The sequence below is a fragment of the Ambystoma mexicanum genome, chromosome 11 (assembly GCF_040938575.1).
Source record: "Ambystoma mexicanum isolate Mex_15411 chromosome 11, UKY_AmexF1_1, whole genome shotgun sequence".
Lineage (NCBI taxonomy): Eukaryota > Metazoa > Chordata > Amphibia > Caudata > Ambystomatidae > Ambystoma > Ambystoma mexicanum.
The window spans coordinates 1,272,324,286-1,272,337,041 of record NC_090934.1 but is presented as its reverse complement, the minus strand read 5'-3'; the positions used below and the strand labels follow the sequence as shown (position 1 = coordinate 1,272,337,041).

The following is a 12,756-nucleotide window of genomic DNA, read 5'->3' as shown; positions in this document are numbered from 1 at the left end:
CGTACTGCCAAGGTCTTATAAGAAGATGCCATGTCAGAGGGTTTGTGCTTTAACCTGCGGCGTGCCACAAGGATCATGCTCGTCTCCTTTTCAATATCTTTATGCTCACACTGTTTGAGCAACTAGACGCGGAAGGTACAAACTATGCTAATTATGCGGATGATACTCAGTGCCTGATCCCACTTACGGGCAACTACATCATAGACACTAAGGTCATTAGCCCCACATACAATCAAATCCACTCCTGGATGTTGTACAATGGCTCAGCATTAAACAACGCCAAAACAGAGATCATGATTGCGGGCACTGCCCCTAAATTGGGCAATCGGAATCAGGCTTATTCTTCATTCCAAATTGCAGACTGCCTACTACCCACCCTTAAGAAGGTGAATACGCTGGGAGTAATTATCGAACAAGAGCTTACCGTGAGGGCCCATATCAGCAGCCTAGTATCAAGCTCATCATATTTCAAAAAGCTATTGGCATATATTAGGCCTTTTCTTGAGGTGTCTAGTTGTGCCACTCTGGCCCGGGCCAACATTGACAGCCGCCTGGATTATTATTAAAGTTAATGTTAAAAGGATATTTGTACCGTGCGCTATTTTTATTTATTTTATTTTTACATTTGTATAGCACACAAGCAGCCCTCAGGCATCGTGGAGCTGTTACTTGAGACGAGCTTAGTTACAGGGAGGTACAGGTGGGTTATACATTTTTACATATTTTACATTAATACATTACAGCTGAAGTTACAAGCACATCTGCAGGTTTACAGGAGAAGAGGTAAGCAGTCACATAAGGGTAATGTGGAGCTGGTCAAGCGAAGAGGGTGGTTTTTATGGCTTTGTGGAAGGTCATTAGTGAGGCCTCCGAGCGAAGGGTTGAAGGGAGGGCGTTCCAGTGTAGGGAGGCAAGGTAGGGGAAGCTAGCGCCTCCTGCTCTAGCTCTTATTACCCTGGGCACGGTCAGCACCGGAGTGGTCACCTGGCTCTCTGGCAGATCTGAAAAGGAAAGGGGGTTGGGAGCATGTTACTGGGAATGAGCGGGATAAGTGCAAGAGAGCAGTGATGTGCTGTTGGCAGCTTCAGTTCGGTTAACACCGTTCGTTGAGCTTGGGGGTGCTTTCCGCTTAGTAGCCGTTGTGTGCTGTTGTGCGAAGTTATGTGTGGTTTGTTTTGTTGTTGCAGTGTAGTGAAGTTTGTGAGGTTTGTTGTGGTTGGTTATAGTTTGAGACCTGTATGCAGAGGGGTGAAATCTTTAATGGGTTGGTTAATGGCCTTGCTATCTAGAAGTGATATGTGCTAAATTTCCACATTCTGTCTAGATGTGGCGCGTGAATATCTCTGCATTTCTATCTAGATCCGGCACTGGCTAACATTCACAATCTTGTCTATATGTGATGCACACCAATATTCACAATTATATGCAAATATGGCACTGGCCCTATTTTCATAATCCTGTCTAGATGCGAAGCAAGCTAGCATTCACAATTCTATGTGGCATTGGTAATATTCCCAATGCAGTCTAGATTTGACAATGGCTAATGTTCGCTATTCTATCTAAATGTGGCACTGGCCAACATTCACAATACTGTCTAGATGTGACACAGGTTAATGTTCACAATTCTATCCAAGTGTGGCATTTGCTAACATTCACAATTCAATCTAGGTGTGGAACTTGCCAACATTCACAATTCTATCCATGTGTGGTACTTTGCTAACGTTCACACTCCTTTCTAGATGTGACGCAGGCTAAGGTACACAATTCTAACTAAATGTGGTCTTTGCTGTCATTCACAAATCTGTCTGGATGAGACGCAGGCTAATGTTCACAATTCTACATAAATGTGGCACTTGCCGGCATTCACAATCCTGTTTAGACGTGACACAGGTTAATGTTCACCATTCTATCTAAATGTGGGACTTTCTAACATTCACAATGCTATCTGAGTGTAGCACTTGCTAACATTCCCACTCCTATCTAAATGCGATGCAGGCTAATGTTCACAATTCTTTCTAAACGTGGCATGTGCTAATATTCACAGTTCTAAATATGGCACTTGCTAACATTCACAATCCTATCTAGATGCGACGCAGGCTAATGTTATGATATGGCATTTATAACGCGACTGTATGCAAGTGTTTCAAGGTGTGACGAGGCAAGGGAGGGGGGAAACAGAGGGAAGACAGACAATGATCTTACTAGGCCAGGTGTCATTGAGATCGCGCAGGTGAAGGGGGAAGAGGAAAAGTGCAGGGGGAAGGAGGAGGGCACAGTGCAGTACATGGGATCAACAGTAAAAAGAATAAATAGAATACATAAAAGCAATAAGTAAAGGTGCGGCCAGCTGGTGGCAAGTGCAAGGATAAGTGCAGACATCAGGTGTCAAGCACTGGTAGGGGGCTGTAGGGATCCAGAGAACGGTCCCCCAATGTGGGGGTTCACAATTTTATCTAAATGTGGCATGTGCTAATGTTCACAGTTCTAAGTGTGGCACTTGCTAACATTCACTATCCTATTCATTCTACTATCCTAGAAAGGCACAAGCTAATAATCACAGCACTATCCCAGTGTATGTAGGTTTGTTATGTGGCAAGGCTTCCAGAGTAGAGTGATTGCTCCACTCCCCACCCTGGCTACTTCTACCTTGTTGTCACTGATGGTTGATGGCTGGCCACTGGCTTCCCCTGCTGACACCTGCAGATACTTTCTGGAGCCACCAATGTAGGAGCCGCCCTTTGCCTTGGGGCCCTTAGCCGTGGGGGCTGCCGGGCAGGTGGGCTGCCCAGGGGTGTCAGTTATGAGGGTGTAACAGACCAATCAGGTCGGATGGGAGGGCGGAGTAGGCCATATGGGGAAGCGGTCACGGGAAGGGGACGGACCCACATGCACAGCGCACACAATATGCTGATTTTAAAAGCACTATGGACAAAAGATGTTCCAACAAGATACCTATGGGGCTGGGGGGAGCAGGGACACTCAACTGGTATGAGGTTGTGACGGCAATGGCGCTGGAGCCATGCCGCAACAACGGTCATTAAGCCTGTGTTGTGGAAGGAAAGCAATGGCCAATCAGGACGGATGGGAGGGCTGGGAGGCGGGAGTAGGCCATATGGGGAAGCAGCCAGGGGAAGGGGACCTACACACGCAGCGCACACAACATGCTGATTTTAAAAGCACTGCGGACAACATTTTTTACAACAAGATATCTATGGGGCTGGGGGGAGCAGGGACACTCACCTGGCCAGAGGTCATGTGCAAGCCTCTTGCAAGGGGTGGGAAAGGGAGAACTTAACCGCCTGCAAGTTGTACAAAACAACGCAGTGAGGGTTGTGGGGGGTCTACATCGAACTGACCATGTATCAGAAGCACTGGCTGCCTGTAGCGAAAAGGGTCATGTTTCAAACCCTGTGTATTGCCCATTCGTGGGTTTTTGAAAAAAGTCCCCCTTACCTTTCGGAGCAATTAACGTGGTTCCCGGACTGACGCAGCTTAAAACCCGACAACTCGGGTGTATTACAAATCCCCAAGTCAAGACTAACGCTGGTAAAAATTGATGCTTTCCAGTTTCAATACCCCGAATGTGGAATGCCTTACCTTCTGATCAGAGGACGTGTCCCATGCTTTCCACATCCAAACATAAATTGAAAACGATTCTTTTTTAATAAAGTAGAGGACTACTTCACTCACTCTGAACGCTGCAACCTCTTCCTGATTCCTTTGATCTTTTTTATTTCCTTCTTGTTTTTGTTGTTTGTTCAGTCTTAGAGCTTTATGCCCCAGGGCTCTTGTCCAAGGCGCTTCAGAAATAAATTAAATAGATAAATCCAATCCTGATGGCCATGTGTCAGCTGCAATAGCTGGAGAAGGCTGAAGGGTAGGATTGCTAGATGGCTCCCTGCCATGAGAGATACTATACTCCACTCCTGGGCTTTGCTTTTACTGCAGCCCATGTTATTCACTTGAAGTGACCCAACAGTATAGCTCCCCACAGGCAGCTGATGGAGAAGTGAAAGCCTGGTACTGGAAAATGGTATTCCCCTCCTGACAGCAAAACACCTGCTACAATGTGAAGGACTCAGAACAGGACACAGCGCCAGGAGAGCCAGAGAATGCAACAAGCGCTGTCTGTGTACTCCCATGGATATAGGGTTCTCTCTGAACAAATTCACTTATGCAACCTCAGATCAGATGTACAAAACTAGCCTCCTAAGAGTCGCAGAGGGAATTAGTGGCCTTAAAGTTAATGCTCGAGCCCTTAAGCAAGAAACTGTGTCGAGCAGCAGAATTGTTCTTACTCACCCAACAGAATACTTCCCCATGAGCAGTCACAAAATGTACTGCTTTTTGTTTGCAGCATGTCATTCGGGTTGCATTGTTTATCTAACAAAATGTTGCTGACGCTTAGCAACAGGACAAGAACATCTTTCCGTTTTCAATGTTGAAAATACTTCTAGTTGACAAAGCACTGCCAGCCAATTCACTTTTTTGTTGGGTATCTAATTAGCATACTGAAGGGCAGGTGTCCAAAGACGGTGATACACGCAAATGCGACACCTCTGCAATAATCTGGCTAGGGACACCTGAGAGAAGTGTGCTAAGACTGGCCTCCTATAACTCAAACCTTACAGCCATCGCCTCTTTTGTTTTGCATAAGTCACTCCGAGTGGGACGGGTATGCCCAGAGGTGGGTCCCGAGCCTGCTGGGCCTAGAGACCCAAGCTACACCTCATTGATGAAAATGTCTGGGGTTGCTTGTGGTCTTATGTAGAAGGGATGTGACTAAGCAGTTAGGGCTGGACAGCCCCTTTTGGGGGTGGGACCAAGCCTGATTTGCATATGGTCTTTCCGCTCTGTAATGGCTTGGCAGGCTGATGAAAGATGGTCTGGAGGGTTGCCCAGAGCAATGCCAGAGGTTATGATTCATTCTAAACCTTCCAGCCATCACCTCTTTTGTTTTTGACAAAGACTGGGTACCTCCATTCTACACTTCAAGAAAGACCTGACGTTCCTTACCATGAAGTACATCTCGGCTAATCATTGATTGCTCCACTCAGTCCGTCCTCTTCTCGGCCAATCATTGAACGCTCCACTAAACCCATCCTCTTCTCCAACAAAGCTTCCCCCCACTGTTCCTCCGACAGCTAGCTCTGCTACTGCTGCACCCCACATGCAAACCCTTACACGCGTCCCTTATGCACAGTGCCCCACTGCATCCCAAGTAGGGTTTGGCTTTGGCTTTATAAATCCCATACATACTGAAGAAATTCCTAAAGCTACCCTAACTCACACTTGAGTAGCGCAGGCCAAGCTCAGCGCTCACCCTCAGAGAGATGGTGCAGTGTGCAGGGAAAGAGCAATCGCTCTTATTGGAATACAATGTTAAAAAAGAATGTAGGTCCAAACAAGGGCCTAAACTTTAATGAAAATATATTGACTGATCACCATTGAAATTAGAAAGAAAACAAACAAAGGATGAATTTGAAAAAAATGCAGAATACACAATATGCAATGTATATAATGGCTATACAATAAAGTACTAAATAACTAAAATAAGCACACACGTGTGAGCTGCAACGCCACGAGACGGCTGTCAGCCATGTTGCAGATTCCTGGTATCAAATGTGTGGACGTCATTGATAATACACATACCTTACACTTTTGGCAGGTTTGGTAGTTGCCATCATAGAGATGTGAAATTAAGCATTTTTTTTTATTGAATCAGAGGCTAAGGTAACCTAGGGTCTGTAGATATTGCTGTGGTAATGTCGTAGCAGGGTCTAGCACAAAATGTTATTTGAAACCCTGAATGAGGAATAACACTGTTGTTACCCCACTTGCAATCTGGCGGTGACTCCCCCAGCACGAGTGGCGGTAACAGTACCCACGTTTGCCAGTAATTCTTCAGGAATTTCTGCCACACTCCGACTGATTGATTGTTTATTTGTATAGCCCCTTTGTCTCAACTCAAGTCGTCAATGCCTCTTCAAAACCATCTTGGTCCGGGACCATAGCTCAGCGGCAACGTGCTCGTCTTGGAAGCAAGAGGACATGGAGCAACACAAGTTCGATCCCCGGGTCCGTGCTTAGAAATTTATGGGTATTAAGCGCGTTATAAATAACCTAGAATATCATATCTTTCCTTAGACGCTGCTCTTCGCTCGTCTGCCCGCCCTCCTTTGAGCCTCAGACTGAACATCTCCCAGTTACAGGCCAATCAGAGGTCAGCTTCTGCCCGGGAGGGTGAGGTCCCTTCACATCTGAGCCTCCTCCTTGTATAACTTCTTCGTGCATCAGTGAGGCTTGAGATGTGGGTGGGGACGAACATCTAGAACAGCATCCATTTTCTTCTCTACTGCTAGGAATGAGGCCTGCAACTTTTAACCTAATCCGTGGGCTAAGCGTCAGGCTATTATGCAATTCTATGGATACTCGTCCTTGGCACTTAATGGGTTAAAACTGACAACAGCACTCAAACTCTGCTCTACTATGGAAATGAGTCACTGGAATAAATATGATTACATATCAGGGGCTCTGCAACCTTTGACTCACCAGATGTCTTGGATTACACCCACCAGGTCCCACAACCATAATACTCAATGGAGAGGGATCATGGGAGTTGTAGTTCAAAACACCTAGAGACCCGCAGGCCGCAGACCCTTGTGAAATATGACTCGTGTAGGGACATATTATTGTCTTTTTCCATGGCGTTTTTTTAATGGGTGGTAATTAAAGGATTATGGGGTAGTCAAATAGGGAGGATAGGGGTTGTGGAGCAAAAGAGGGTGGTTGAAAAGAGGGCATGGGCGTCTGCCATCAAGAAAATGCAGCATAAAAATGCGTTTGTGAATGGGGCTACTTATATCACAAGGCCGCTTGTAATGCAATATGTGGATGGCCTTTGAGTGCACACATTATGGCAACTATGGCAGCCTTTTGGTGCTACTACGGCTTGAACCAGTTAAGTGAAATCTGACAAAACATTTCGTAGGTGACCTACTACCGTAGAGCTGTTGTGTCTCCCACGTGGAGCACAGACGGGCCGGTAAGATAGCTCAGCAGGTGGATCGCTCACTGCTGCGATCAGTGTGTGAACTGCAGGTTTGACTCCCAGCAAGGCCAACTCAGCCTTTCATCCTTGTGAGGTCGATAAATGAGTACCACCTTCGGGTGGGATGACGATGATGTATGTATGTACAGCGCTATATAAATAGCAAATAATTATCCTAAATGCCCTTGGGCTGGGTGCGCTATATACATTACAAAATAAATAAATAAATACATAAATAATCATTAGATTCTTTTTAGGGGTATCTTACAAAATACTGTATTCATTCACTAACAAGACTTATCTGCAAACCCATTCTAAATTAGTTTTAGCTTTCATGTAATTAATCAGGATCAGTCCTTTCAAAGCAACAGATTTTGATGGCAAATAAGAAGCAGGCCCTTCGTCACTGCCCAGTCCCTTTTACCCCAACACAAGAACCCAGAGGGCTTTCCAGCGTTCACCTCCCTCCCTCAGTGCTACTGGCCCAAAGATTTCATGTGGGAGATGTTGCTGCATCCTGCGTTTGCGAAAAGCATCACGTGTAATCTCTCCGTGGTCCGGTAGGTCTTCCTTTTGGTGGGATTACAGAGAAAGGAAGGAAGATTTGCCGAGAGTATAGCACTTCACAAGCCACCCCCTTCTTTCCACTGTCAAATGTTTGAGTAAGAAGCCATGTTGATATAGTGTCCCGTATCCGAAGACCTCCATATTGCTCTAGGTTATGTTCCTATGGGGTAAATCAGATTTAAGTGAAGCAAAAGACAAGGTAAACTACCAAGTCATTCAGCCGCTCTCTAGTGTACCCAACCTGGGTAGTGGTAACTTCCAAAATTTGTGCTAGTTCGAATTGAATCTCTGTTTCAAGTCTCAAAATTTTTTTGAAGAATCCGTTATTTTTTTCAAAATCATATTTATCTTCAACAATGATATCAAAAAAATGAGTAGTCACTAATAATATTTTAGTGAGGAAGAGTCTGCCACAATTGACTAATCAATCAGACCAAGTTATGCCAATGCATTTTGGAAATAAATCCTTCATCAGGGCCAGTCTAATCATGATTCATACCAAAACATGTATTAAGTTAGCAGTGCAGAATAATAACAATGGAGGAAAAACAATCCCGAGGAAACAATTGTAAGAAATTATAGTAGTAAAATACATGCATTGAAAAAATAAGAGAAAGCGAAAATGACTCATCAATCGCTATAGCCCAACAGTATGTGTGTATATAACCATAAGTATGGTCATTTACTGACACTAATAGGTTTTTTTCCGGCTTACAGCCATTGCGTTGCAGGCTTACGAACTGCGCTGATTTATTTCGGACAGTGCGTTTGGTCACCATCTGATAAGCCTCACTGTAGTTTGCCATGTGTTACCTGATATCCACCTGCCCCAGGTAATTCATTACTTCTTGGCACCATACTTATGGTTATATACACACATACTGTTGGGCTATAGCGATTGATGAGTCATTTTCGCTTTCTCTTTTCGTTTCTTTTGCTGCACTCTCCTGCTACTGCAACCACGAATTGTTGGTATGGTTTTTATTCTTATTTTTTCAATGCATGTATTTTACTACTATAATTTCTTACAATTGTTTCCTCGGGATTGTTTTTCCTGCATTGTTATTATTCTGCACTGCTAACTTAATACATGTTTTGGTATGAATCATGATTAGACTGGCCCTGATGAAGAATTTATTTCCAAAATGCATTGGCATAACTTGGTCTGATTGATTAGTCAATTGTGGCAGACTCTTCCTCACTAAGAAATTATTAGTGACTACTCATTTTTTTGATATCATTGTTGAAGATAAATATGATTTTGAAAAAAAGAACGTATTCTGCGAAAAAAAATTGAGACTTGAAACAGAGATTCAATTCGAACTAGCACACATTTTGGAAGTTACCACTACCCAGGTTGGGTACACTAGAGAGTGGCTGTATGACTTGGTAGTTTACCTTGTCTTTTGCTTCACTTGTTTCTTGGCTTGGGTGTCTCCAAACCTTTTTACAGCCTGCTCCTTTATAAGTCTTATGCACGAATATCTTTTGAAAGGATTTTTTCCAATTACAAATTTTGAAGACCAGAAATAACTGAATTGACTCCATAGTGGTGCCCACTCACTTGGCTTCCTGTAAATCAGATTTAAGCCACAGTGGCTACCAACTTTGCTATTGTGGCTCCATTATCTTTCACAATGAGCTCCAAACAAGTGCTGCCACTCCCTTGTCAACGAAGACTATATTCCTAGTGGATGCCCACCTTCTTCTTGCAGTGTGACTGGAAATGACCCACGTGGGAAGGAGACATCAGACACTGCTAAATTGAGCTGCCACTCACACACCCAGTCGGCACGCGTCAGTTCATAACTGTGCACGATTAAAAATAAACGCCATTTCAAACCACCTCTAATTGGAAAGAATGTAAGTTTCTGCATGTCAAAATATGGTGGAACTCTGTGTGTAATATCCATAGAATGGAAAAATGTAATGCTACGTCCCCTCGTTCATAGAATTTTTAGATAATACTACAGTGAACCAATAGAAAGATTAATAATCTGCTGTTAATGTATATCGTTAGTATACACCTTCCCTCGCTCTTGTCCATGTATGTCCTTGTTCGTCTGTTTGTTTAAATTTAAGATACATATCTTATACAACTATGAGTTTATCTTAAATTGCATGTTATGCATTAAGTTATAGAATGCATACTTTATCATATGAGACTCTGTCATGGCTCCACCTACTCTAGACGATTGGTTTGTTATATCTTCTGCCTTTTCGTATCACTTGTCTTTGTATACATTGTAAGAGTCTTCTATGCTAATTGATTTCAATAAAAATATCCAAACGAAAAGTAACCGCCATCTTGTAGGTCATTTAAATGTTAAAGGTATTTATACCGTGCACCGTCACCAACGGAATTGGTCCCCAGGTGCTCTGGCAGACCTGTAAATGATAAAAAGGGGGGGGTTGGTTAGTAGGGTGAAGAGGGAGTAGCATAGTGAGAGGAGTGGTGTTCTGTTGGCAGCTTCAACTCGGTGTACACCGGGTGCTGAGCTTTGGTGCGGGTATTGGATCTGTGTCAGTCCGTGTGTGCTGTTGCTCCGGCTTATGTGTTGTTGCAGTGTTGTGAAGTGCGTGCGGCTTGTTGTGCAAGAGATGGTTGTGTGAGTTTTTTGAGTGAGGTAGGTATGCAGAGTTTGAGCTTACATTGGTTAGTGGGTTACATGACCTTTAGCATGCTAACATTCACAGTTTGTCTAAGTGTGGCACTTGTTGGCCTTCACATGTGCGCATGCCAGCATTCACAGATTCCTCCAGGTGCGGCGCAGGCCAGCGCTCAGAAATCTGTCCAGGCATGGGCATGCCAACAGTCACAGCTCAATCTGGATGCTACTCGGCTGGTGTTCACAGTTCCAAGTGTGGCACCTTCTAACATTTAAGTTTCATCTTGGCGCGAGCATGTTATCCCTCAATCGATCCTTTCTAGATGCGACGCATGCCAATTGTCCACAATTCCAAATGTGGCCTGTGCTAGTCTTCACGTTTAGCGCAGGTGCGGGCATGCTAACATTCAGAGTCCCATCTAGATGCGACGCAGGCCACTATTCACAAGTCCATCTAAGTGTGGGCATGTTCACATTCAGGTTTCACCCAGGTGCGGGGATGCTAACATTCAAGGTCCTGACCAGATGCGACGCAGGCCAGTATTCACAATTCTATCCAAGTGCGGGCATGCCAACATTCAGAGACCCATCCATTTAACCAAGTAGGATGCCTGCAGCTCAGCTGCACACCCTTTCAAGGATGAACGCTTGGGCCTTCCTCCACACCCATAAAAAGCCTTGCTTCTTTGCCAGTTACCCACATTTAAACGTTCTCCGTTAAACTAGGACTAGCAACTCCAACTACCTCCGACCCGCCCCATACTCTTTCTGAATTGGGGGGGATATTAGACAGCTCTTCCAAATCGTCCCACAGCAGGGAAGTAGCTCAAACATTCCTGCTTTGCATTCTGGATCTTGTAGTTTTGCATTTATAATTTACAGAACACATTCAGCACTGAACGAGCTACTGACGCCTGACATGGAACAGCTCGAGAGCTCAACGGATGGCTTCTTGATGTTTCATCCATCACTTCATCCATACATATTCGAAGATACATCTTAGAACAAATTGAAATGTACATGTTAAAAGGGGCGTCCACGTTTTTCCATAATAAGGGAAACAGAAGTAATTGCTTTTAAGAATCACAGCTCGGCAGCTCAGATAAGTGCAAATGTCAGTCAAGCAAGTAGGAAACAATGCACTTACCGCCAATGGAAAAGCAGCAGTGCTTGCCACACTGTGCCTCTTCCTCGCCACTGCCCTGCTTGCCATATCATTAGCTAGATTAAAGACGGTGACGAGGAAGAGTAGGGCTAGGAGTAATGAAGATTACCGTTAAGTAATCAGAGCATTCCCTCGTCATACACGTAGCGCCTTAACGAGAGTCGGTTTTCAGTGTCACGCATGGCAAGACGTTCATTCATTCATAAATTAATTCTAGGGGAGACTTAATTAATCACTGCTCCAGCCGTGGCATTCATTCAACAAAGTAAAAAATTATGGAATTCGTTGTCCTTGTTAATTCGTAGGACTTGGATCTGAGCGCTATACACCAATGACTTGTAAAAGGAAAACTAGCATGGAAACGTGATGTCCTGGTGACATGGAGTCATCGGTTTGGCATAGCCGTGAATCACAGCTGGGCAACTGCCAGTGAGCAGAACTCGCAAGGGTCCCCATGCCAGGCGCGAACCTGGCATCCAATCCAGAATGGATTCTGTAGTGCAGCAAAGGCGTTTACCCATGGAGGGAGCAGTGTTAATCAAATCAAGCAGAAAGATGCAGACGCTCTTACCCAAAATGCATCTTTGAACTCCAGCCGAGTCATCCTGGCTTCTGGGAGCTGCAACTGAACTCGTGTGGCTCTCGTGCACAGGGCGGGCTCGAACCCACAACAGGTGGAGCATCGAAGTCTGTCAGGTTTTGTTGTTGTCCTGTCAGCCTCGCCCGTTCCTCGGAGCCCAGGAGAGGCGATGCTTCCAGCTGCTGCAGCCTTAACTCCCCGGAACCGAGAAGCAACAACGCCGGGACCTGCGAGTGCCCTCGCTGCCGGAGCGGGGGGTTGGAAATGGGGAAGTGCCCCTGAGCTGTCAGATGATCTCACGAGCCGCACGTGCACACAAGGCCTCGAAGAGCACTCTTTCCTACACAGAGACCGACTTGTGAAGCAACCGCGCAGAAATACAAAATAAGACGAGCTTTAAGCTCCAGGGCCGTGTGCAACGTGCACCCTAACTTCTCTCGTCTCTCTGGCAGTCTGCAGGAGCAGGGGAGCAACAAGCAGGCAGCGTTGTGACCTCCGCCCCCTCCCCTCGCCACCACAAGGATGGCACAAGCTCACCCAACAGGAAATGCAGCTGATTTAAACTGCAAAACAGTAGCCTGCTTGAGCGCCTACTAAGTCTTGATAAACGCATTGCTTGCTGAGTGTCATTTTAAACTTTTTTTAACAGCTCCAGTCACCCCCGGATCATATCGTTTCCACAACTGTTGAGAAAAAGTCACTGTGACTGTGAAATGTTCTCTAGAGACTGCAGCAACTCGTGTTAGAATCGATATGGGCCTCATTATGAGTTTGGCACGGTGGC

The 12,756-nt window shown here is 45.1% G+C and overlaps 1 protein-coding gene across 3 annotated transcripts in view; it reads right to left on the bottom strand.

Moving 5' to 3' along the window:
• Nucleotides 1-12,506, bottom strand: part of PSTPIP1 (proline-serine-threonine phosphatase interacting protein 1) — a 378,052-nt gene extending 365,546 nt beyond the window's left edge. Inside the window, exon 1 of one of the 3 annotated variants that reach the window (XM_069624738.1) lies at nt 11,964-12,506. In XM_069624738.1, the coding sequence (XP_069480839.1) occupies nt 11,964-11,996 (33 nt within the window). In that variant the 5' untranslated portion in view covers nt 11,997-12,506. The remainder of the gene's footprint in view (nt 1-11,963) is intronic. The other 2 variants (XM_069624737.1, XM_069624739.1) reach the window with 2 other exon arrangements.
• Nucleotides 12,507-12,756: the final 250 nt, after the last annotated feature.